This window comes from Nothobranchius furzeri, chromosome 11 (genome assembly GCF_043380555.1).
Source record: "Nothobranchius furzeri strain GRZ-AD chromosome 11, NfurGRZ-RIMD1, whole genome shotgun sequence".
Lineage (NCBI taxonomy): Eukaryota > Metazoa > Chordata > Actinopteri > Cyprinodontiformes > Nothobranchiidae > Nothobranchius > Nothobranchius furzeri.
In genome coordinates this window covers 1,011,047-1,037,700 of record NC_091751.1, presented here as the reverse complement: position 1 = coordinate 1,037,700, position 26,654 = coordinate 1,011,047, and the positions used below count along the sequence as shown (strand labels likewise).

Sequence of the window (26,654 nt, the reverse complement as noted above, 5' to 3'; positions counted from 1 at the left end):
AAATTTGTTATTTGTTCCTTTCATTGTACCATTTGGGAAAACTAGTCAGTACTTTTTGCCTGAAATGTTTTTTCTGCTATTGGTTATCATTTGGTATCAAGTGGTTTGCATTTTCTAGTTTGTGAGCATGAAGGGGACAACCCTTGTACACACTGATGACTACAAAGCTGCGTTGCATAGCGAGGAGACCAGAGAGCACATGCAAGAAGGTCTTCCTATTAACATTGAACTTTTTGGCCTTTAATTTAATTTTGGCCCTTATCTTGAAAGGTTTAGACAGCCCTGAGCTACATCGATATGTTTATATTGATCTAAACAGCTCAACTCATTCACTGCCAGTGACGACTAACGTCATTACTGTGTGGGCATCGGAACGAGCCCCCGCGCCGTGAGTACAAACATCTCAGCTGTAGCACCCCCAAAGTTGATTTGGGGGTGACTTGCTCTTTAAATATCCACTTATGTGCAAAATTCTGCTATGTGTTTGACATTTTTATTGTAAAGTAAACTGTCATAGTGGTGCTGTTCTGTTTAGCACAGGGTCTTGCACAGCTAAATGCAGAATATTGATTTTTCTTATATTCACGCCACTATCACACTCTCCAGGCTGCACAAGGTCGAGGTTTTTGTCCCCCACCGTGTTCCATCAGCTCACAGTGTACTCAGACATCGATGTTTGGCAACAAAAAAGAAATTAAGAACGAAATTTAGCAAAATGCACTAAGAAAATCGACTAAATTGGCAGAAGCTAAATCTGTATTTTGGTGATTGATGTTTTCGTTCGTTTTAATGGCACATTTCTGTTTGCACAGCTCACCCAGTTTCCCATGTTGAATTGTAGAGGTTTGGGTGTACAGATGTTCAATGTGAACAACACGAACGCCTCCGGAATCGGCAGCTGCATCTTTTAAAAGCAGAGTCCTTGGGTGTTTTGGTGCAGGGTCTGGTGACAGTGCAGGGAAAAAATACAGGCACTGTCACTTAGACACTGGAGGCTCCATGGACTTGAAGAGATTTTCATATCTGTTGTCTGGTGGGAGATAAAACAACTAATAGGGCCCAGACACAAAAGTGTATGCCTCCAGAGACGGATGATTCACTTTATTCAGCTCTTGTTTGTATCTTTGGTCCTGAATTCGGTTGTAATGTTGATGTTTTTGCTGTCTGACGTCATGTAAGTTCACAAATGATTAGCATCATGGAGTCTTCGCGACTCGCATTGATAACAATTTGCTTGTCCATGCAACAAAAACATTGTACGTTTTCAAAATGCTGCCCTGCTGTGCCTTGTGATGGCTTAAGATGGGTGATTTTGTTTCTCCTCGAGCTCGAGCAAAGTCATAGCAGGTCCCAGCTGTAGCAGGGCCCTGTGGTGTGTGTTTATTTATATGTATGTGGACAAGAAGGCTCCTAACAATGTTTGTTGCTGCCTAAGGATCTCCCAGTCACCAGTCTGTGCTCCGACAGCGTGGCAGGATTTCAGCTGCTGGATAATAACAAGCAGAACAATTTACAGTCTTTCTGTCACGGCTTTACCCTGGTGGCTTATGGTCCAAACAGTCCTGCCATTTGTGAGCACAAAATTAAAGAGAAGGGAGGTCCAAGCGCTGCATCTCTTGAACGGGATTTAATGCTGCATTAGACACGTTAACTAACAAAACGTGCATCTCCGTATGAAATACATGCAAATGCAAATGATGGAGAGGCATACTTGCAAAGTAAAACCTCAATCGTCTACCAATTGAACAATACTTTGGGCAAAATAAGCAAACTGAAACAAATGTATTCCACACTTTGTATTAGGGATGCTTCGATCCAGTCACATGATCAGAAATCGGGCCAGATCACATGATTTTTCAAAGGATCCGGATTTCAGTCGAAAAGATCGGCCATAACCTTATAAGCATGACTTTCAAGTCCATTCTCGGATAGAGATTTCAGTGGTAACAATGGCTTAGTTAGCATTTTAAGAAGTTACTCTATGCCAGTATTCATTGTTTCACACATGACAACAACACCGTAACATCACACAATTTAAAGCTGCAGCGGCTAATCTGCTAAACAAGCTAGGTTTTAAACACAAACACAGAACTCTCATCATCCCTGGGCCTTGTTACCCTGATACTGGAACAACGAGAGAGCGCTAAATCCCAGCCACACTTTTTTAGAACCAAACATCTTTCATTTTCTGCAACTTCAATGTTTTTTCTTTTGATAGTTTGTCCTAGAGTTGAAGTGGTAGCAGCCGGCTGTTTCTCCTTCGCTGATATTATTGAGCGAAGAACCTCTCACACCAGTGGAGTTCTGTTGCAAAGTGTGCATATAGATTGGAGTTCCCAGGTAACTGAAGTGCTGTGGTGTGGTGAGACCGACAACCAGATGGTCCATTTGTTGGTTTCAAACCGAGACGTGTTGTTGGCTTCTCCAACTGGAAAACACAAATTAAAAGGTTCAAAATGTTATTGAATCCATAATTACTTACACATCCAGTAGCTATCCTTTGTTCAGTTAGTTAGCATTTAAGCAACATTTCATTAAGAGCAAGCCCCATGAAAAAACTTTTTTTTTTACTTTAATCTAAACATCAAAATAGTTTTCTACACCTATTTCCTGCATTAGCTTCCGATAGAAAATAGACGGGGAAACGCTCAGGTCGGAAAAAGCCACACAGATCTATGTCACACGGTAAATTTTGCATTCATGGACTAACGTATTTTGGCTTCATTGATTTTGTGGCCAGGAGAGAACAGTGCACCTCTCGGCTAGTAGAAGCTAACTGTTAGCGATAGCAACTCCACAACATGATGGAACTCGTTCTGGCTTGTGTTATTTGAAGAGATAAATCAGCACTGTCTCTAAATGAACTAGATTTTTCTATCAACTTTTTAAAGAGTCAATGTGTAGTTTTTACCAGTAATTTCAGGAAATATTTATGAAAATGTTGTTGAAAATGAATCAAATGTGGCTCAGTTGTTGAAAAATATTGGCGACTTTGTAACGTATAGAGCTCCGGACGTCACGTGACTCTCAGAGTAGACGCCATGTTGGCAGGCAACAAAGATAAACAAAATGAACGGGATTGGCTTGAATTTTACTCCGTCGGAGTTTACTTCACACTTTAAAGCCGAAGAAATCGTTTTATATAGTCAGAAATTAAATAGACTAAACATCTCCGACCCTTACCGTGCCCCTGGGATACTTTTTAAAAACGCCAGAAGCTGTCGGAGCGGACTTCTTACCGGACCTGGCCGGGGAACCCCTTGGGATTCCCCCGGAGGAGCTGGCCCAAGTGGCTGGGGAGAGGGAAGTCTGGGCCTCTCGATGCTACTGCCCCCGCGACCCGACTCCGGATAAGCGGATGAAAATGGATGGATGGACAAATAAGAGATTTACACGTAAGTAGTTTAAATACAGTGCTGTGCTGTTTGAATGTATAAACTGAACGCCAAGAGAAATCACTAGTCTGATTGTTTTCCGTGAATAAAATAAAAATGTCAGGCAGGAGCGTCTCAGGATCTGTCTGAGATCTGTCTCGGTGAGACAGATAATAGCAATCCAAAGTGCTTTTTATGTGTGATCTGACAATTGATCAACCATTGCTTAAAAATTAAATACAACTTAGCCGGTTAATTGCTGTGATCATAAAACACGTAAACGGCAGCACTCAGAAATCACGAGGCAACGTTTTACGTGACGTTTACTTGTTGCTATGAGTAATAAGACAGAAAAAGCCACGCCAAAATAAGTTTAGGAAGCCCACTAAGAATCGTAATAAAAGCATTTAAAATAAATACCATACACAGTTGAGGAAACGTTGGTTTAAGTACCTGATATGAAGCGGTCGCTGCATAAGCGAAAACCTTTACTCTCGGGATCCCAGAGTTTCATTTTAGCCCGGTCACTAGCGCGTTTTATTACAATGATCCAACGTTTGCGGCGCTCCGGATCTTTGGGAATCCTGTAGATGGCTCATTCCTTATGTCGTCCGCGTCTGTTCTGCATTCTGGGGCACAACAGGAATCTACCATATTTCCTGTCTGATTGAGTTTTCTGACAATAACAAATAGTCCAGCTGCCGGCTTCTGCCTGCCAAGATGGCGCCGTTTCGATTTGAACTGTTGCATGCCGGGAGAAGTGACGTCAACTCCCGGAGCTCTATAACCATAAAAATCAGGTCTAAAATACATGACAGTGGGTATAAGTCGCTGGGCGACGCCATGTTAGATGCCATGTTTCCTTCTACCGGAGCCCATGAGGACAAAATGCATTTACTGATTTGTAACAAACGGTTAAAAAACTTTTGTCATTCGGGATCCCAAATGTTGTTTTACACATTTACCTTCTTCAGTTGTTGCCAGTGATGGATTAGGAGTCTGATGTGCTTGTTATTTAGCTAAATTTGCACTCCTCAGGGCTTTTTGACCCTAATGGGCATCCAATGGTAAGGTCTTACTCCAACACAAAAATACTGCTTGCTTGCAATGTTGTAGGTATCTACTGCCCCCTATCGCCAGGAAAAATACACACTGTCACTTTAAGCAACAGTTTGTTGTCTTAATAACTTTTTCACAAAATGCATTTCTTGTTTTTTAAGCATTCAAACAATTATGTCACATTAACAACATAAACAACAACAATAATAATAAATGCATTATTATAAAAGGAAGATGTACTGTAAGATTATAAAAGCATAAAAATAAAATTGACGTTGGAACAATAGCAATAACCTTTTTAGTGAAATGGTTTGGTTTGATTTTAAAGAAGTGCCACCAGCATCCCATAGGTTTTGACATTATCATGTTAACTCTGAGAACATTACACCACCAACCCTTCTTGTTGTTAATTAGCTCAATTGTATGTGTATGTGGCAATTTTAATAAACCGGGCCTGTTCAGTAAACCACTTGTGAAAAGATCGTGCCCTACGGTAAAACTGATTATTTATGACACTCCACTGTCCACAAGGAAAGTACAAGTATTTGATAATGAAGCTAGCAGTCCACCGAGTGTTGCTCAGAGCTCACTTTGATCCGTGTCATGTTTTACAAGTTATTTGACCCTTGCTGTTTCCCCTGATTTAATGAAAGTTGGAGCCAAGCATGTCAGTACATCTGAAAACCAGCTGCACAAAACAAAGCAACAATTTTTTAGGTTGTTTTTTTATTTCCGACCAAAACACCTCACACACGTTTTTTTTTAAAAAAACATCTTTGCTTAACATTTCTGTTTGGCATAATTCAGCAGTAATAATTTAAAATCTTAATAAAAACGTGTGTAACTGTCTCTCCTAAAACTGCCTAAATGGACTCATTTAGAAGTAATTCCATTAGAAAGGCAAATAAGGCTCTCACAACCTTTAGACCTTTTGAGACACTCTAGAGACATTTCATGACATTTATATTTTTAGAAGATGCCTTTGGAAACCTTTCAGAATGACACCTCAAGCATGACGGGAATGGCTGCCAGATGACAGCCTCCTCTTCCCGTGTTTATACAACACAGCTATCGTTTTAGTTGGAGAGGCATGCAGAGGGTTTTATAACTCTAATTATTGATAGTTGTAGTGCTGGGCAGCCAGCTGAGTCCTAGGGTCAAGCAGGCTTAAGGGGGTCCTCTTGTGCAGAGAGGGCTCTTCATTTTATTAGTAGGGAGGAGGTCCCATCTCTGTAAAGAAATGTGAGTAAAACCAGCTGTGGTGCAGCCTCTGCAGGACACAATGACAAGAAACTACCCTGAAGGCTAGTTTATACTTCTCCATCAGCGCGGGGGTGCAGAGATGTGCAGATCCATCATCCATCGATGCAAGTGCTCTATGGCAGTCTGGTGATGGGAGACAAGCCCAGGTAACAAACAAACAGGTGCTCCATATTTAGCAGCAGACATCTTGCAGAAGGAAGAACATCTTGCAGAAGGAAGAACATCTTGCAGAAGGAAGAACATCTTGCAGAAGGAAGAACATCTTGCAGAAGGAAGAACATCTTGAAGAAGACGTGCTTTGACACGAACATTTCTAAAACCTTTCAATGAATGAGTGCAACAGAATGCACTGCAGACTTTTATTTGTGAAGGAAAGTTATGGGAGATGTGGATTTGGGGAGGTGGAGAGAGTGAGGGACACATTTGTCCATGTTTAAAAGTCTTTGAAATACACATGCATAGTACAAATACACAATAGTAAATACACTATCGCCAACCAGATACATGACTCTTAATAGTGGCGGGACACCCCCACGCCACCACCTAGAACAGTGCTATGCCCCCTCGTGTGTGTGTGTGTGTGTGTGTGTGTGTGTGTGTGTGTGTGTGTGTGTGTGTGTGTGTGTGTGTGTGTGTGTGTGTGTGTGTGTGTGTGTGTGTGCGTGTGCGTGTGCGTGTGCGTGTGCGTGTGCGTGCGCGTGCGCGTGCGTGCGTGCGCGTGCGCGCGTGTGCGTGCGCGTGTGTGCGTGTGTGCGCGTGTGTGCGCGTGTGTGTGCGCGTGTGTGTGCGCGTGTGTGTGTGTGTGTGCATCTTGCTAAATGAGAAATATTAACCAGGCTTAAGTGTTAGATCCTGGAGGGCTCCTAAGACAAAGGGAGATGTGTAGTAGTGTTTGAGAATGGCAGGATAAATCAGTCAGGAAAATGAGTTATTCCAAATTTGGGAAGTTTATTGATGACTGTAGCATCTTGCAGTTCCTTAGATTTCAGTTTCTGAAAGGGCTCTAAAGCAAACACAAACAGCTCCTGGACAATAGTTTTTCTCCGTGTACCCGTTCCAGACACCCTGGTGAACCATGGTACAACCACCATATTTGGTAGAGTAATGAAATGCCGGCCGTACACACACTTATTTAGCTGGGTTAGAGACTGTTGACAGGACATACATGAAAAACATCAGGCACGTTTTTGTGGGTGGGGCAACGCTCTGGTGGCGTTAAACTGTTTATTCAGTGCCCCTGTGTTTTCATGTCAGACAGGTCACATAATCATATGATATCATATAAACAAAAATATAGTAGTTTTAACACAACTTGTCAAACCTTCAAGTCCAAAAGCCCAGAAAACCTTGTGTTGTTAGTGACTCAGACGTCATTTAGTGATATGTCTACGGTTATTGATGCCTGCTGCCCTGCAGGCTTGCAGTAGGAGAACACGTAGCGGTTTACGGGGGTTGGAGGAGGAAGACGTCACGCTGCGAGCGCTGGAGGATTGGACCCAGAATGCAGAACGCTACACCACTCAAGGCAGGAGAGGATGTACAAAATAAAAATCATTTTATTAGCAAAACCAAAACTGCAGGACTCAAAGTCAAAGATATCTAAAGTTCTAAAGAGGAAACCAACAAAAGCTCGCTCACTCATGAGCCAGGAACTATCTGTAAGGCCAAAGCAACGCCGGCACACGACAATGAGCCTACAAGCACTGGAGACACAGACAGGGTCGTATACACAGGGCTGGGTGAAGGGAGACGAGGAGCAGGTGCGTGGGGAACTGGGCACAGGTGAAACTAATAAGCAAACGAATGATCTGAAGTGGGGAAGGGAACACACACACTAAAGGAGACTAACTGAACCTATAGAAAACTACAGCGGAGAGACATGGGGAGAACCTGGAGGGGGCTGGGGACCAAAGGGACACAGAACACGACAGGTAGTAAAGTTTCGGTATTCGTTTTATTTGACATAAACACTTTCTTGACAATCATTGTCTGCGATGAAAAGGGTACAAACCAAAAGAAACGACCTGTGTTCACTCAATATTAGCTAGGCAGCCGTGTGAGCGAACGTGCTGTGTGGGCGGTTCTGGTGCTTTTGGGTCGCAGCGCTGCTTTAACAGAGACCCTCACGAGGGACAAGCAAAATACCAAGCTTGCACCACCTCCCCCCGCCATGTGGACCTCAAGGGATAAACCATCCATCCTGCTCAATGGTCAACTTTCTTTTCGGGGTCACCCATGAAGACAGTGGGAGGGTTGATGTATGACGTTCTACTTTTAGACGTGTAGTATGTTGGGTTTGCATATAAAAAGTGGTAAAACATACCATCAAGAGACGTTTGGCTATCAATTTGAGGCACACGTTTACACGAGAGCCCTTGGGCACACAGCTTGTAAGGCAGAGTTATTTGTATTTACCCTTCATGATGGTAGGCTGTGTCAGCTGTCTGCCTCTGAAACCCAGTGGTGGTGTCACAGATGCTGGGTACCTGTTTTTAAAGCAGACAGCTTGTCAAGATGAGTGATAGGCATTGTGGGAGGATTTAAAATTGTGAGGGGAGGAGGTTCCCAGTTTCTCAATGCAAAGAAAACACGCAGATACCTGAAATGATGCATTTGATATTAAACTGCAATAACGCTGTGATTTGTCTGTATAATGATTTCTTTCCATTTCCTGAAAGATTGTGGTGAAAACAGAATTAGTCCACTCATCACTTGAAAGAAAGATTTTTAGAAATGTCGATTCAGTTGAAATCGGCCATTTTGCCCATCTTTGTGTGTCTAGTAGGGGGTCAGCAGTGACAATAGCTTTGCAATCAGCCACCGCCATGAGCAATCACCAAAGTTTCCACAATGAAGGTCTTCATTTAGACTTACATTTCATATGAAGTTGTGCTGGGAGCAAAATCAAACCATTCGGGGGGGGGGGGGGGGGGGGATGTTCATCAGCTTTTCAATCCTGTGCTGTGAATGAATGTGAACACAGGTGAGTGAAAACAAGGAAGAATCAAGAATCAAGAGATTTTGTTCTAGATTGGCGGCGTTGTCCGCTAAAAGTGTGTAAAATGTGTAAAACAGATTAACAGAAGAAAGGCTGCGTCTTTCCTCGTCAAGTGGATTTCACACTGTGTCAAAAGTCGTCCTGCAAGATTTTTTTTTTTCAATTTATCATAGCAAACTGGAAGAGTAATGGGGATATAAGAAAACAAAACCCACAAGGGACATGCACTACATCACTCAGGTTTAACACTGCCATCTGTTTTATGGTGCCCTTGAACAGCAGCGTCGTGCTCCGGATGAAGCATTTACGGGGATGACCGATGCATTAGAGAGGCTGGCTTTTACCCATGGAAGAGTAGGGCTGGGATCCGGTGTGTAATCAAGAGTAGTAGGTGTCAGTGATGGTGCCTAACCCTAACAGAGGACGCCATCTGCTTTAATGTCAACGCAAACGTCGATCCATTCAGGAAGTCTTTCACACCAGTTACATGGTGCAATATCACCTGAGATCACCACAGGCATCTCTCTTAATGCTGGTATTGATCCTATTGATTATGCTCCAGTGACTTAGGCAGAAGTGGTGTCAGAATGTGACAGAAGGTCAAAAGGGATTATTTAGGTTAACACTCTCAAAAGTAGGGAGCTGGAGCTTCTGTTTGGTTTCAGCTCAGCTGGAACCTTAATGTGTGGAGTTTGCTTATTAGTTATTGTATTTATAGGTGGTCCCTATTTTCTACAAACCAACCCCAAGTGGCCCAATTAGTTTTATTTTCTAAGTGTTCCTGTGTAATAAACAGTAATAAACAATGTGCTAATCTAGGTGCTGTAGAGGAAAACATAGAAACCAGCAGAGACAAAGGCAGGAACGGTACAACGTTTGGGACCTAAAGTGCAACTACGGGCAGGTTAGCTAATGCTAGCGGGTAGCAGGCCCACGATCAAGTGCGTTCCAAAAAATCACGATGGTCATGAAACTAAGAATATTTAAACTCAAGCGGACCCTACCTGTTTATGTACCCTGTTTTAACGGACTGCAGCGCTATGGGGCAGACCTGCTGCAGTCCGGTTGCTACTTTGAGTCTGCTCTGCTCAACATCGCTGTAGGGTTATGGCAAGCCACTGTAGCATGCAAATCACAAACACGTCTGTCTGTGAACATAATTTAAACTGGATTATTGCTAACCCGTACATAATAGCTATGTCACCATTACTAGCATTTCCAGTAGCTTACTACTGAAGATGTTAATGAAATACATACAATTATACTGGCCATCGTTTAATTATGGATATATGTAGGTGATAGCATGTTGTTTTGCACTCTATTGAAGTGTTTTACAATCATGCTTTGTTGTTAAAGTAAAGGAAGGAGAGAAAAAATGTTTCCCTAGCAGTTCTTTAATTTTCCCGTTTTACCTGATTAATCGATTCGAGACCCCATCCGATTAATCGATGATCCAAATAATCGTTTGTTGCAGCCCTAATGTAGATTACGTAAACACGTGACAAAACAGCTTTTTTATTCTCAACATCTTTCGAGAAGTGCAACGGTGTGTTTTTCATAGCATTAATCCTGGCAGCGGACAGAAACGACATCATAAACGACACCAAACATCGATATCAAACACAATCTCCTTCTTCTTGTTTTTGGTTTAATGGCAGATGGACACTGTGACCTTTGAAGTCTCGAGAGATTTTGGGATCTTGCAAGTCCAGCGAGGACGGTGGCGATGAAGCCACTTCTTGGCTGAGACTCTCGGTGTGGACTGGCGCGCGAGTAAACCGTTCCGCTGCTGTTCCACACCTCTTGCCTCTAGTGTGAAGGAGGCGTGTCATTTAGTAAATCTGACAAAAGGATTTGTAAGAAATTATTAGAATGATGACGAATATCAACTCTTGCTGATGGAAAAGGCAATTCATTCAGATATGTTTTAAGATGAGATTTGCAAGCAGTAACAGTTGTAGCTTGTCCAACAGGATGTTTGAGGAACGGTGAAGGTGGAACGCGGTATGGATGCAGTCCGGTTTCCATACAGCAGCCAGCGCTGTTCACACAGACTGCGGTTTTTGTGCTGAACTACTCCAGATATCTGCTCCCACAAGCTCTACTGTTCCATTAGGCCAAATGAAATGTGTCCTCTTTGAATAAATTAAATGTTTAGCAAACATTGACCATTGGATTGTGACAACTTCCTGCAGATGAACTCAGATAAGAATGAAGCCCTAATTATTGTCTCTGACAGTCAAATTAGAATGCAAGAACAACCCGGTACTCTGGGCTGAGCCTCAGATACCGTGCTGTTCTTTTTAACTCTGTCATCAACATCACTCTCATTAGAAACTGTTGCAAAACATCTCTAAACTTCAGACCTTAGTAATCTGGAGCTTCAACAATTATTCACAATTTCATCTCATCAACTTTCTCCAGTAAGACCTGAATGCTGCTACAAAGCTTTCTACAAGCGAACGCTCGTTTATTTATTTATTTTTATTTTTGCTTTAGCTACAGTTTAGAATCCACTCTTAAATCTTAAGTCCTGACTCCTACAAAGCGGTCCTGTGATGCTTCAGTCTTTGACGTTTTATAGCTCCAAGCTCCTTCTCAAAGTATGAGATCATTGAGCCAAAGGCTGTTAGGAGTTAAGAGAGGAGACGCATCTTTTAGGGAAGTTTTCTATTACAACTTCATTAATTCACTTAAAAAGCAGCTGAAGCTGCATTCATTTAGACTGGCTTTAAACAGGATAACATTTATGTGATTTAATATTTTTAGAAGAAGAAGAAGAAAATATAATTTCTATAGCGCCTCTCAAGATAAAAATCACGGGGCGCCTCACAAAAACAAAAAATGTAAAATTATAAAAAATAATTTAGAAAATGGTTAAAAATAAATTTAAAATAAGCAAACAAATAGACAAGTGTGATTATATATACATACATATATATATATATATATATATGTATGTATATATATATGTATATAAAGAAAGAGAGAGTGAATAGGAAAGAGGGACATCAGTGGATCCTGAGGAAGGTGGAATACCAGACCAACTTTATTTATAAAGCACATTTAAAACGGCATGGCAGCCGACCAAAGTGCTGTACAGAATAAAAAGTAAAAACACAATATGAAACAATACACGGTCAACAATAAAATGCACAACACGGCAGATAATTACGGTCAATAAAAGACACATAATAAAATAATGAAAGTCAGGGATTTAAAATGCCTGGTCGTAAAAGTGAGCCTTAAGCAGCGACTTGAACCGGAGGAGGGATGGTGCCAGCCTCACTGAAAGAGGAAGAGCATCCCAGAGTGTCGGAGCAGCGTAGACAAAAGCACGCTGCCCCCGCGTTTTCTATTTCATTGTTGAATAGGTGGGGAGAGCAGAATAAAGAGAGAGAGGTGAAGAAGGTCATCCAAAAGCCAGCTTGAACAAGTGAGTCTTCAGCTGCTTTTTAAAGGAGACCACTGAGTCCACTGATCTCAGGCTCAGGTGGAGAGAGGTCCAGAGTCTGGGGGCCACAGCAGCAGATGATCTGTCACCTTTGACCTTTAGCCTGGTGCTGCACAACCAGTAGGCTTTGATCACTGGACCTCAGGGACCTGCTGGGGGTGTAGGGACTAAGAAGATCACCAATGTAAGACGGTGCTTGTCCATGTAAGGCCCTATAGACCAGAACCAGGATCTTGAAATGAACCCTGAAGTTGACTGGCAGCCAGTGAAGCTGGAGGAGAAGCGGGGTGATGTGGGTGTGTTTGGAGGACTTGGTCAGAAGCCGAGCACAGGCGTTCTGAACCACCTGTAGACGGTTCAGGGAGGTTCTGCTCAGACACGTGAAAAGAGAGTTACAGTAGTCTAAGCGTGAGGAGATGAAGGTGTGGAGAACTGTCTCAAGTTCAGAGCGGGACAGAATGGGACTCAGCTTAGCAACGTTCCTGAGATGGAAGAAGGAAGAGCCAACAAGAGAACTGACATGAGAATCCAGGGTGAGAGCCGGGTCAAAGGTCACGCCAAGATTCCTGACAGAAGGTTTGGTGTGGGAAGCAAGCTGACCAAGAGAGTCTCTGACTTTGGGAACCAGCTTGTCTGGGGCACAGATGAGGACCTCAGTCTTATCTTCATTCAGCTGAAGAAAGCTCCCACCATCCAGGTTTTGATAGAGTCTAAGCAGGTGTGTAACAGCTGCAGCTTAGACATCTCATGGGGCTTAAAGGAGATGTACAGTTGGATGTCATCTGCATAAAGATGGTAGGAGATTCCTTTGAAGGAGCTCAGGATGTGCTGAAGAGGAAGCAGATAGAGGAGGAAGAGCAGAGGCCCCAGCACAGAACCTTGTGGGACACCATGGGTGAGGGAGGTGGTGGAGGACCTAAACTTGGAGACGGCCACAGAAAAGGAGCGCTCAGAGAGATAAGAGGAGAACCACTCCAGAGCAGATCCTGATAGGCCTACCCAGTCTCTCAGCCTCTCCAGTAGCAGGTGATAGTCAACAGTGTCAAAGGCTGCAGTCAGGTCCAGCAGGACCAGAACAGAACCGTCCCCTGCATCACTGTGAGTCAGAAGGTCATTAGAGACCCTAAGAAGAGCTGTTTCAGTAGAATGAGCTCTACGAAAACCTGACTGGAAGCTATCATAGATGTTATGTTCATCAAGAGCAGCTGTGAGTTGTTTAGCCACAACCTTTTCCAAGATCTTGGAGATGAACGGAAGTTTAGAGATGGGTCTGAAGCTGCTATGGAGAGAGGGGTCGAGACTCGGTTTTTTAAGAAGCGGGTGGATTACAGCGTTCTTAAAGTAAGCAGGGACCTGACCAGAGACCAGAGAAGCATTAATTATAGAGAGCACGCTGGGACCGATGGACTGAAAAGCACTTTTAAACAAAGATGAGGGTAAGATGTGGAGGGGGCATGCAGAGGTCTTCATAGAGTTAACTAGTTTGGTTAACTCAGGCAAAGAAACAGGAGCAAAGCTATCTAGGATGATGGGCCTGGTTGGAGTCGGGAGAGGCGGCGATAAGGCTGAAGGAGAGATGCTAGATCTAACCTTATTGACTTTGTCCACAAAGAAAGACAGAAAGTTCTCACAGTCTGTAACAGAAATGATTTAATTGTGGGATTTTTTTTAACAAGTGTGTTATGCACATCTGTTTTATATTTTCATTGTGAAGCACTTTGTGGTTTTTATTCTGTGAAGAATGCTTTACTACCATGTTAATTGAACACAGGTACAAGGTGTGTCTCTGTTGTGTGCTCCCCTTTTCCACTTTCACTGTTCTAACATTTCAGCATTTATCACCGGTTTATAAAATGGATTTTAAACCGTTTTAAATCTATTCAGAATTGTGGAAATCTGAATGACATCACCTTGCAATAAATAGATTATATTTAGAGTGATGAGTGCAGATGAAGGGATTCTTTCATCACGCCTAGTGCCTCCTGTACACATCTGCGGGGGCATTAGTGGTTCTGCTACTTTCAGCAACTGTTTATTTTCACACAAAACACATTTTTATGTACAAAGAACAACAAATCTTCTTTTAGTGAAGCAATTAAAGCTGTATGTTTAATGAAGCTGACTTTTTTCGTAATGCAGCTTCTTTTGTAAATATTTATCTCCACGTTGGGAAACCTGTGGTGTAATTTGAGAAATAACAATAATAATATTAATAATAATAATAATAATAATAATGCATTTAACTTATATAGCGCTTTTTTAGGGCACTCAAAGAAGCTTTCACACACTGCCAGTGATGGTAAGCTACTTCGTAGGCAGAGGCGGGGCTGCGTCGGCCCCTCTGACCACCACCAACATAGGCAAGTTGGGTGAAGTGTCTTGCCCAAGGACCCAACAGCAGAATACCCCAGGCGGGAGGTGTACTCGAACCCTGATCATGGGGCAACCCGCTCTACCCGCTCTGCTGACCTATACAGCTCTTAGCAACCAGGCTCCAAGCTATCTGAGCTTTTATCCCCACACACACCACTTCACAGAACCTCCGATCCACATCTGAAAACCTCCCGGCTGTTCCTCGAACCAGACTAAAACCCCAAGGGGACAGGGCCTTTCAGTCTATTGCCCCCAGACTTTGGAACAGTCTACCTTCAAAACTCCGTCTCTCCAAAACTGTAGAGGTCTTCAAAAACATTAAAAACTCACCTTTTCATCCAGGCGTTCCCCCGCTAAATATTCTGAAGCATGGCTTTGTCTTTGTTCATACCCGGACTTTGTTTTTAACTCCTGATTTTGTTTACTGTTTTGTCACTGCTATTGTTTTTATGATCTGTTTTTATCGGTTTGAGATATTTGTCCTGATTTTACTCATGTTGTGCAGCTCTTTGTGATTCATATCTGTGAAAGGCGCTTTATAAATAAAGTTTTACTTACTTATTTACCACCTGAGCTACTGCTGCCCCATAACAACAAATTAGCTGATATTTGGTTTTTTGTTTCCCCACTCCGGCTCTCGTATTTATTCATTATTTTAGGATTACAGCACAAAACAGTTACTTAGTAAAGGTAAAAAAGTAATTTGCAGGTTGTGTTGTCACAACTGTCCCCTCTTTGCCCTCAGGAGTCAGGCAGTGTTAACACGGCGTTCGGACGTTTTGAATGATGCGTTCAGCCCTCTAATCTGGAGAGCAGAGAGCCGTTGCTATCACAGGCAGTCTGACTGACAGGCAGGCAGGCGGCGAGTCCCAGCTGTGATGGCTGGTGTCTGCTCAGTGGCAGCCTCATGATGAATTGCCTCTCTTGAATGATGGTGCTGTTACTCAGTGATGTTGTTAAGGGATTGTTCTGCCAGCAGCTCACCGGCAACTTCAAAATAAAAATGAAAAGTAAACAAGCGGAGAAATGAGTCGCTGTGCAACTTGTCTCCCAATTCTATTTATTTTTCATTATTCTTGCCACTTCTCACACGTCCCTTTTGCAGAAATAGGGTGCTAGGAGTGTACCCTGGAGGAAATTACCTTTGAGGCTTACAAAAATGACCAAACTTTAATGTTACCCAACGGCGATGTGTTTACATTCTAACATGTTTAAAATTTAAATAGATTCAACAATAAAAACAAATAATCACAAACCCGTCTAAATTTTTGCATCTTTCCAACAGAAAAACATTTGATTTTAATTATAAAAATCATTTGATTTTAATTATACATGTACACATTGTAGAGAAATAGAGTGATGTAACGATCTAGAGTTGTATTTTAATATACTGTAAGTAGATCTAGTTTTTATAATCAGAAGAATAGGCTGTTTTTATCATCAGGGAGTTCATTTAACACTCTGTATTGACCTTGAGACAAGAAAAGAGAGAGTGGGGATCGTTTAAGAATTTTATTATAAATTCTACAATCTATCAGGACTAACTCTGTGTTGTTTGGAAATGAATGTGATGTTCGATGTGTGTGTGTGTGTGTGTGTGTGTGTGTGTGTGTGTGTGTGTGTGTGTGTGTGTGTGTGGTTGGTTCAGACTCCTTAGGCTGACGTCATTGAATCTGGTAGTCTGATTGTTATGACTAGATATCACGAGGCTTATAAAGTGATGACATGAGCTGCTATTTTGCCGTGTACGTACCCAGTGGGGGGGGGGGGCCTCCCAGGTAGATCAGGAAATGCCAGGTCTGAAGACCTCGGATGTGCGCGGAGCTGGTCGAAACAGCGATCGCAGCGTTTCAAAGCCCGTCTGAAGGGTCGACCCCGGTACCATCGGCAGCGTCAGCTAGTGGTCTTATTTTGAAAGGATGTCGTCTGGTTGTTAAACGACGAAAATCTCCAACTTCACAGTTCTTAGTTTAAAGAAGAAAACACATCTGGCCAGGCTGTGCTTCTCTTTGGGATGACGGTGACTAGAACTGAAGTCAAAATGGAACTGAGCTTAAAATGGCGTTGCCTTGTTTTATATCTCTGAATTGTTGATAAGTTGTAGTAAAGTGGATAGGACACTTTAAGTCAACAAGCCAGATTCTCTTGCGGCAGCCGAAAGCTCTGATTGGTTGGAACAATGTGTCATGCGTTTCTATGGAGATGAGGGTCAGTCTGTCTGTGCAGTAGTCCTGTTTTCATTAAACATAAATCATGACATCTTTATTTCACAGATCATTCACTTGATTATTATTGATCAACATCTGTTTCAAATAGCTTTAATCACAAATTAAGTACTTTGATTATTGAAAAGCGTTCTTCTTCTCCTTCTGGCTCTTCTCCTGGAATGTAAACAGTCTGAGGAACACCCGACCTCGGCGTTTCCTACACGGGTGTTACTGTGTACAGGGGCAGCTGTGTGGAGCTGAAAATAATGAACTTTATAACGTTACAACATTAACAAAATATTCAGTATTTTGATCCTCATATTTAAAATGCATATTTTCAGAGAGGGCACTTGAGCCATTTCTCTGTCTTGTCAAAATTCACACACAGCAATGGGTTGTGGGTAATCAGAATGAGAATCAGAATCGGAATGATTTTTATTGCCAGCGCTCAGATCAGATCAGAGCATAGGAACTTGACTCCATAGTACAACCTGACCAAGGTTACACACACACATATAGACAGGACAGATACAGGCAGACCATGGGAGCAGCCATGACGGCGCTCCTTAGTAGATGAATGAGGGAATACATGAGGAAAGTTCAGGGAGGGAGAAAAAAGGCGTTAACAGGGTTACACCGGCAGGGTGTAGCACTCTAATGCAAAAAAACACCCATCGTGTAAGCAGCAAACGTCACAGTTCACAACATGAGACCCGGTAGGTAGGGGGGAGGGGCTGGGATCCTGGTTTCATCAGCGGGGGCTGCCTGTGTGGCGCTCGACCAGCTGGCTCCGCAGGTGGGAGGGAGGTCATGGGGAAGCACAGAGAGCAGTGAGTCCTTAGCTTGATGTCCTCGGTGGAGACCTCAATCTGAAGGCGGGGGGGTGGGTGGATAGAGATTCACAGCATTTGTCTGCATTCCTTCCATCGTGGGGGTTATTGCATGCAACTCCAAGGCTGCTTATGGCGTCAAATTCGATAACAGAACTTTGTTTGGGTCAGGCAGAGATAATTTTTCCTCTCTGCCTTAAAGTCTGTATTGATCATTCAAGTCCTCCAGTGAAGCCAATTAGGTGATTAAACATCTCCACACCGTCCGGTGACCCTTTCCGAGATGTTATCAATCCTGCGCGCTAACACCGGTAACGCAGCTAAGACATTGTCCAGCTTGCGATTCACCTCGAGCAATGTCCCAGTCTGTGAGGTCTCCACACGGGCGGTGCCATCCATGGTTGCGGGTCGCCCTCCAATCGCTCCCGTCATCCCAGTTTTACGGAAAGCCAGATATCCTCCCACTCCAATCAGAAGAAATCCAACGATCATCAGGCCAAATATCCACATATCTTCGACGTCCTCAATGGACAGCTGAGAGAGACAGATGACATTCCACTTTTTCCAGGAATCAAACATATATCCCGCTGCATGTGTCCCTTGAGGGCAAGCGCGAGCCCCCTCCTCCGTTCTCATTGTAGAAAAAATCTTATCAATCGCGTTGAATGACCAATTAATTAAATCCATGCTGAAAAATAGTGATTGCAGAGGAAATGCAGAGAAGCGCTCTGTAGGCAGACGGGACAAAAAGAGCCTTGGGAAAATACAGATAAGGGAGGAAAGGCAGAAGCGTCTGCTCCCTGTGAGTGCTGGAGTGTAATACCCACATTGGTGTGGATCAAGGGTGCAAAAGGGGTGGAGCTAAGGTCCACACTTGAGAATGCGTAATTGAGGGGCGCAAGTGTGGGAGTGTGAGTATTGCGACTGGGCCCTGTTTTGGTTTGCAATCTATCCCGCCTCCATACGTCCTGGTTCCAGAACCAATCATATCTGAGCGTCTGGGGCTGTCATGTCTGTTCGGGCTTTTGTAATTCCACACCGCCCAGCAAAGAGTAGTAGCATGTGGAAAGGATGTTTGTTAGTAAACAGGAGTGATCCGAAGTTATTTCTTGTACCTCCAAGAAGCCACGGCGTCTTTTTGATCTACTAATAGTCGGTGGAGAAGTCTAGTGGCTGACGTTGAGAGGAGAATGCCAACAGTAAATTGTCGGATTTGAAAATATCTCGTTTCTTTGTTAATTACCAACAACTCGATATTCAGTTAAATGTTTTGTCATCTTATCAAATTACTGTGCATGACTGGTCATGCTGAGCCGTGGCTGGCGACAGTTGTTCAGGACTCGTTTGTTCAGATACATGAACTGCAGTACCCAAGTTTGACCACCGGATATTATTCATACATCATGCACCTTTAAACCGCAAGTTCACTTAACAAAACGTTTATTTTGATGGATTTTTAAAATGTGATCATTCACTCTGAGTGTAGCATACCAGCTAAATATGAAAAAACTTTCTAATGATGTTTTCTGCATTGGCCTCCAGTAGCAAATACACAGAGAAACACTCTGATTAGAAAAGCCAGTCAATTGCAAGTCACATTGTAAAATGGACTCACCCATATTGGCTTGCGACAGGGAAGGGTTGTTGGTTTAGCGTAAAGGAAGCATCAGAGAACATCCCAACTAGAAGAAGCTAATCATTAGCATTAGCAACTCCACCACGCAACAGAATTCCTTCAGGCTTGTGTTATTTGTAGAGATAAAACATCAACAATGCAAAACAAACAGAGTAATTAGCAGAGTCACATTGCTATTAGCCAATCAGAGGCTCTCCTCTTCTTTGGATAACTTCTGCTTCCTGAAACAGGAGCGCCAGAGCTTTTTTTCTTCAAAGATATCCACTCACAAGCCATTAATTTACAGTAGAGACCACTGCAAATGTATTTTGTTTTACTGTTATAAAACTTGTTTTTCTCTCAATAGTTGGAGAGTTGTGATGACAGTAGTGTACCTCCTGCTTCTGATATTCACCATGAGATTCTGTCTGCTTACAGCTCAGAGGACTACTATGAGTATGGACATAGTGGGGAAACATATGGTGAGTTGCAGACCTCTGTTTCTTTCGTTAGTAATTTTAGTGTTAATTATCAGTAGAATGTCTTTTCTAGACCTTTCTCAGGCAGCTCTTTCACGTTTCCATAGCATCTGGTTAATCGAGTGCTGTTTCAGACACACGTAGGTCGTCGGTTTAAACGTAATTTGTTTCAAATCAGAACCTCTTCAGCTCATTTAAATAAGCTCAAAATGTAACTTGGTTCATTCTAATTTTAGGTATCAAGCAGGAAATGTATAAATGGTTTACTACACCTGCTGCTAACACCAAGTGGATTTTTTAATGAATCAGAAAATGTACATTTTTGTGATTATTTTTTCTCCATTGTGAAAATGTTTTACATGCCAAACTACTCACTGTAGAGAGGATGTTCATGAGGAAATCCAACAGATCCAAATCATATGGGAAAAGTATTTTATTATCTTATCTGAAACTACTGGAGCTGCATAAGATAAATGATGAAACTACACAGAGATGGGAAAAATAAAAATGGTGTTTTGAGTGTTGTTCATTGTGCAGTTTATTAAATAAATATTTAATAACTAAAACTGTTGAGTTGTAACAAGTAATCTACTTACGAGGAGTTTAACTAAACACGACTCTAAGGCTCCGCAGCACACTAAACCCATTCAGAAAATACTCTTCAGTGAACTCTCCAGGGAATTCATCCTTGTTCACTGCAAGTCTAAGTAGGACTGTTACTCCTCCGGCTATCAAGCACTTCTCAGTGCCAGATGTGCCGCAGGTGCAGCAGGTTGGAGCAATTAGCTCTCATCAGTGACTGAAGATGAACACTGCAGGATGAGAAGAGAGCAACAAAAGAATGCTTCTCAGGCTGAGCTGCAGGTCTTAATGGATGAAAAACAAAGCATCTTTCCATAAAACAAGTTAGACTAAAGCCTAAACAGCCTGCATTTGATATAGTGCCTTCTGGGGTTCTACAACCCCCCAAGTCACACACATTCACACCCTGGTGGTGATGAGCTACAATGCAGCAGACCTGGGGCGCACTGACAGAGGGGAGGCTGCTGAACACTGGCACCAACGTACCTCCAACCACCCCCTTGAAGACAAGACGGACAGTGTCTTGCCCGAGGACACAACAGGGCTCAAACCTGCGACATTTAAGGAATCAATAAATAATATTTTTCCTGATGAATCTTGATATGCTTTTGTGAAGACAACCGGTTATCAGGACTCTTATTTCCTTTGCTTCTTTTCGCTTGGATCTAAACACTTAAGAGCTAGTTTAAAGTGGCCTTTAGAAACAGTTCAGCTCCTAAGCTGGGGTGATGGTGGTAGCCAGGAGGTAACAGTAGGGTCCAGTCATTGTGTCCTTGGGCAAGACACGTCACCCGCCTTGCCTGCTGGTGGTGATTGGAGGGACCAGTGGCACCATTGTTTGGCAGCCTTGTCTTTGTCAGTGCGCCCCAAGGCAGCTGTGGCTACAATCTACCTCATCATCTCCAGCGTGTGAATGGTTGAATGACTTGTTGTGTTGTAAAGCACCTTGGGGAGTTCTAGAACTCTGGAAGGCCCCACATAAATACACCAGTACTGTTTTGGCTGGAGGCACAGATTGAGACACAGTTGCCTCTGCGAGAACTCTGAATTAGACGGCGATGCTGAACCCAATGTTGGGCAGATACAGCAAGTTAAAGGTTATGTAGCAAATTTGGAAAACAAATTAGCTTAAAACATTTTTTTTCATGCCTCTTAGCAACGTGCTAACATAGTCTAGCTATAAAGATGTTGTGGAGATTGAAAAACACATGAAAAAAATCAATGAAGTAGTTATCTCTGATTTGTCTAAAAACCTCAGCCAATCATTGCTTTTCGGACTGAAAGCAATGATTTTGTCCGTCTCGCCGAAACTCAGCGTATCCGGATTTCCCCGTGACCTACATTTTGTGCACGGTCTCATTTTTCAGCAGAACACACAACCGAAAGTGAGACGACAGGCGTGAACCGGAAGTGAAAGGTTCTGCGCTGAACTATGGCAGAAAAGGGGAAACAGCTGGCTTCTACTACTTCAACTTTTGAAAAAAGAGTCCCTGAAAGAAAAACACCGTTTGCACTAGTGGACAACAAAAAAAAAAAAAAAACGTTTGGACGCAGAAAGAGGAGTAACCAGGGTGAATATTGGCGTCGCGTTTCAACGATGGCGACATTTACGGGAGACACATGGCCTGAAAACAGGTGCTATGGTTGCTATTTTTCTTCTGGACAGGTAATTCTTGCTTCATATTACTAAATATTTGCATCATAAAGGCATTGTTTCATTATTTTACTTGGGTTCTAAAGATTGAACTGGATTCTAGCTTAGTTTAATAGTTAAGCATGGCTATCTGCACCTTTCTTTGTTAGCACAAATAGCACGTTATGCTAATGCTACGTAAACACCGATCGTAAAGACTTTATGGTAAAAAATAATTGTTGACATTCACGTTGGGATCACCTTAGTCATTCATGTAATTTCCCTGCTAATGTTATCACTTTTATTTTGTTTGTTTTTTTAGTTGCGAATACATGCATCAGCTTCAACTCCACTGATTCATGGTATGAAAAAACCACCAGCCCCAGCGGTTTCCTCCTCTGGACTGTTGCTGTGATTTTTGAAGAGCTTTTCCAGTTCGAACAGCTACTCCAGGCTCCGGTATATAGTCTGTATCAGACCCTGCGAGGCTCTCGGCATGGAAATTCTAATGTTGAAACAAGAATACAACAGAGAACCCATTTCAGTAAAGAACAAGAGGCCACAACAATATTTGACAGACAAAACAAGCAGTAAGCAGTAGCTTACTAGCAGGCTACCATACTTTTTATTACTCTTTGTACTGAAAATAATCAATAAATTAACATTTTAAAACATACTTCATTACCATATGAATAAGTTAAAACAAGTTATTAAAGTTAGATGTTTATATTGTTTATTGTTCACCTACCAGTGACTCCGCCATATTGATTAACGTGAACAGCGACCGTGTACTGCTTTGTGTTGTTCACCGTGGCAGAACGCGTTCACATACCCGGAGGGGCGCGGCCTAATGATTATACCCGATGGGAAGGGTGAGAGTTCTGGGACCGTTGGTGTAAGCTAGCTAGTTTGTTTGGAAAAAGCGTTACAGCACCTCCACAGCTTGGCCAGCTTGGCTATAAATGGGAGTAATTTATAAAAACTCAACTTTTAACCTAGATATTGTCACATTGGGTGGAGCTGACCTCTCCATGAGTTTTCCTGTTTGCAGGTGGGCGCGCCCGGAGAGCAGCTGCTGCGACCTCTCTCATCAGCTCGCAGGGGATTTAAGGAGCGGTGTGACAACTCACCAGCGCCGGATGATTACTCACAGTGGGTAGTATACACCCGCTCTAGACCTGTTTCTAGTTGTTTTTTTTCTGCATCCTGTTCTGCCTGTTAAAACCTCGTCATCACCTGTTCCGTTCTCCCGCCCAGGTACTATCATCATCTGCCTGTTACCAGCTCGTCAACCCGCACTCTCACCTGCTACTACAAGGAGCCTCCGGATCTCCTGTCCACCCGCCATGCCGCTTCTCCCTTGGGCCGTCTGCTCTCCTGCGCTCACCTGTCCGCTCAGCTCCTGGAACTGGTGCTCAGCTCCCAGCCTCCTCTCAGCGCTCCACTACCTTACTGGAATCCTTAAACCTCCATTCTCATAACACCTTCCCCGTCTGCTTTACATTACTCATTCTTGTTCTCTGTCTCAGAACGCTGCCAGAACCGCCCTCCTCCGACGTCTCCCCAGCCTCATCAAGCTTAATAAATAATGTATTATTTTCACTCACTTTTGTCTCTTCGTGATTCTGCATGTCGTGGGTCAAAAGGCTCGATCCTAACATGACAGATATGGGACAATGTGGCAGGTATTTTATTGGCAACTGTTAATAATTGATCACTGAACTGTGTTTTCATGAGTGGAAACGTCAGTTCTTTCTCGTATGACTTTAATACGACTTTTGTTCTGGTCTGTTGTCACAAATGTGATCTGAGAGCCATCATGGTGTAACCTCTGAGTCACAGTTCATCACTGCATTTTCAGTAGAATCGAACAATAATTCAGTGGTAAATGTTGATTTGAATACGTTGGTGTTTATTGTAAAAAAGTCCACAAAATATGCAATACGTGTTTCAGGACATCCTGTCACACTGCTGAGAAGTAAGCAGTTAAGAAAAAGAGGTAGTGAGTTTTAGGACAGAGATCATGAAGGTATTCATACAATCTGCACTGTGTAGCTTACTGTGCTGCTGTACTGAAGGAGGTTGATGCATATTTAATGTTGTTTACTTGACCTTTTTGTGAACTTGAGTTCAATTCAAGGTGTGTGAAGTTTAAAGTATCTCAACAGTCCTGTGCTGACACTTTATCTCTCCAATTGGAGAAATGTTGTTTATAATACAGAGTAAAAGCAAAACCATGTTTGACTTAAACAGTACTCTCAATGTCATTGGTGTGTTTGCCAGAAGGATTATAGAAAATGAAATGGGTCAAAGCAAACATCTCTGGTGGTATTTATGTGGTATTCCTTTATATTAGAAACAACTTAATAAAAAACACCAACAAGACCTGACAAATTTTCTCCACATGAATTTTGGGTCAGTTCAAACATTGCTTGCAGGATTAAAGGTCTCTTCCTGTTGGTAACCAGTGATCGTAATGGACTATTTACAACTATTTACTACAACAACAGTTTGATTTTTCTTGATCTCAATTTGGTGACAGTTTTAAAATGTAGTTTTAATTTATTTAGATCTAATGTTCCATGCTTTACGAGAAAATGATAAAGTTTCAAAACAGTAGTTGGTGCAATGAAGTAACCTATCTAGAAATGCTTAGATCCAAAGGTCCATTAGACGTATGAAATTCTGGGCAGATCAGACAATGCCTTTGAGATTTAAAGCCACTTTCTGTTTGGCAACATTTCTTCAAAATGGCCACCATTCTCCTGCATTATAATTTCTGTGATTTCTAACCAAGTTGGAGTCCTGTACTTTAAAACTCATTGGTAGCCATTGAGTAAATATGCTGCATACAAAAGGTCAATTTTTGGATAAAAACGACAAATTTCTTGTTGGTTTTAGACAATGGCTCCAAGATACTTTTAATTGTACATATCAGTTCTAATTGTGGACCAAGTTTCATTGGTCTCAATAAAACAAGTCTATGGGGCTATTCTTAAAAGGAACTCTTGCTATGAGGACCTGTATGTCCTAATACGTCTACCAAACTATGTTGTTAGAAACACACAAAATATTACTGTTCATTTAGAAATCTATAATATTTAGTAAATTTTTTGACATACATAGGACACCATGTTTTCCGAGCACAGTGCACTCTGGGGGCGATGACGTATATTGGTTGCACTTGGAAGAATAGCTATTGACGCTAGTGTTTGTTTACGCGCTCATCGTATTAATAATTAACTAAAATGCCGCATTGTGCTGCTTTTGGATGCAATTTCCAGTCAGACGGCAACAAAAGGAGTGATGCGAGTTTACACAGCTTTCCCACTGGCAAGAAGAGGAGAAAGCAGTGGGAAGATGCCTGTGGACAGACACAACTTCCCAAAGAACCGCGGCTGTGTTCCCAACATTTTTCCCCTGGTGGGTTTGAGGCTAATAGTCGACCACGACTACTTAAAGAGCTCACCAGAGCGGCTGGGTTTAAGAGAAGGCAGAAACTAAATGCTTTACGGACCATTTTCCCACACAAGGAGCCTAAACGCCCTCGGAGTGACAAGAGACGCTGGACGCTCTCCTGAGCCGAAAACCCGCTCTTGCAGCTGCCGCTTCGGTCACATTCAGCGAACCATTGGACACGCAACTTGTCACGGATGAAGCTGAACATTCACCTCTCCCGTCAGTAAAACTAGCAGTAAGTGTAGCAACACAGTGTTCTCCACATATATAATGTCTGCAAAAATGATTAAAGTGGTTTCACTGAATATCCTAATCATCTATAAAGCGCACGACAGCTCTGGATGCTAATATTCTCCAAAATTATTCATAATTGAATAAGTTTGATCACACAATAGTTTACCGTTAACTTCTTCCGACAAAAATGTGAGCTCTTGACAACAAACACTCTCCCTCTCTGTTACCAATGAGATACATTTGCCGCAAACGCACCACCGGTTTTGTCCTACACTCGCTTCATCCCGCCCTTCTTGCTCTTCATTTTGATGCTCGTTTTGTGAAACATAGTCAGTGATGTCCTCATTTACATTTCACTCTGGTTCAAATTGAAAAGGCTGAACAGATGACGTGTTGATGTCGCTGAACAGTCACTAGAGGGTCCCAAAGCCAGCTGGTGCAACCGAGGTACAACCATATGACGTCACTACCCAGAGTGCATTGCGACGCTAACAACAATGGTGACCAACGAGTGAAACTATTTTTACAAATTTTATACAAATGAAGGCATTAAGGTTTTTTACACCACTTTAATATAACTGATACCAATATTTTTCTTTTAAGAACCACACAGTTTTGTAACCTGGGTTCCTTTTAAGGAGGTGCTGTAAAGACATTAACCCACACATCTAAACTAGCTTTTTCAGATATGTCCAGGCCTCAACTACTAATGGTCATGCCAAATTTAAAGTAAAGCAAACAGGATTTGTTGTACTTTTATTGTAATGGCATGTCCTTGCAAATTGCCTCGCTGCCGAGACTATGCCCACCAATAGGAAGTCTATATTTTCTCTCCAAGTAAGGTCAGCTTGTTGATCACCAAGTTCGGAGTTGATATAGTCAATCAGGCCAAAGAAAATTCACGAGTAAAACAATATTTCCTGTAAGTACATAACTATAGCAATGGAGGAAAGTTTTCATGTAGTATAATTGAGGACAAGACTGATAATACCGTTGAAGTTTTGTTGCATTTTCAACTTTTTTTATGTGTATGTAACAGTTGTTTTGAATTTTATGAGAAATACCTCTGTAGATTTGAAGTTTCAAACACAGCA

The 26,654-nt window shown here is 42.4% G+C and overlaps 2 protein-coding genes across 2 annotated transcripts in view; both read left to right on the top strand.

The window, feature by feature from the left end:
• Positions 1 to 26,654, top strand: part of LOC139073049 (uncharacterized) — a 725,027-nt gene that overhangs the window by 198,630 nt on the left and 499,743 nt on the right. The gene's annotated exons all lie outside the window — the stretch shown is intronic.
• Positions 1 to 26,654, top strand: part of khdrbs3 (KH domain containing, RNA binding, signal transduction associated 3) — a 217,957-nt gene that overhangs the window by 158,166 nt on the left and 33,137 nt on the right. Inside the window, exon 8 of the mRNA XM_015974223.3 lies at positions 19,612 to 19,655. Within this exon, the coding sequence (XP_015829709.1) occupies positions 19,612 to 19,655 (44 nt within the window). The remainder of the gene's footprint in view (positions 1 to 19,611; positions 19,656 to 26,654) is intronic.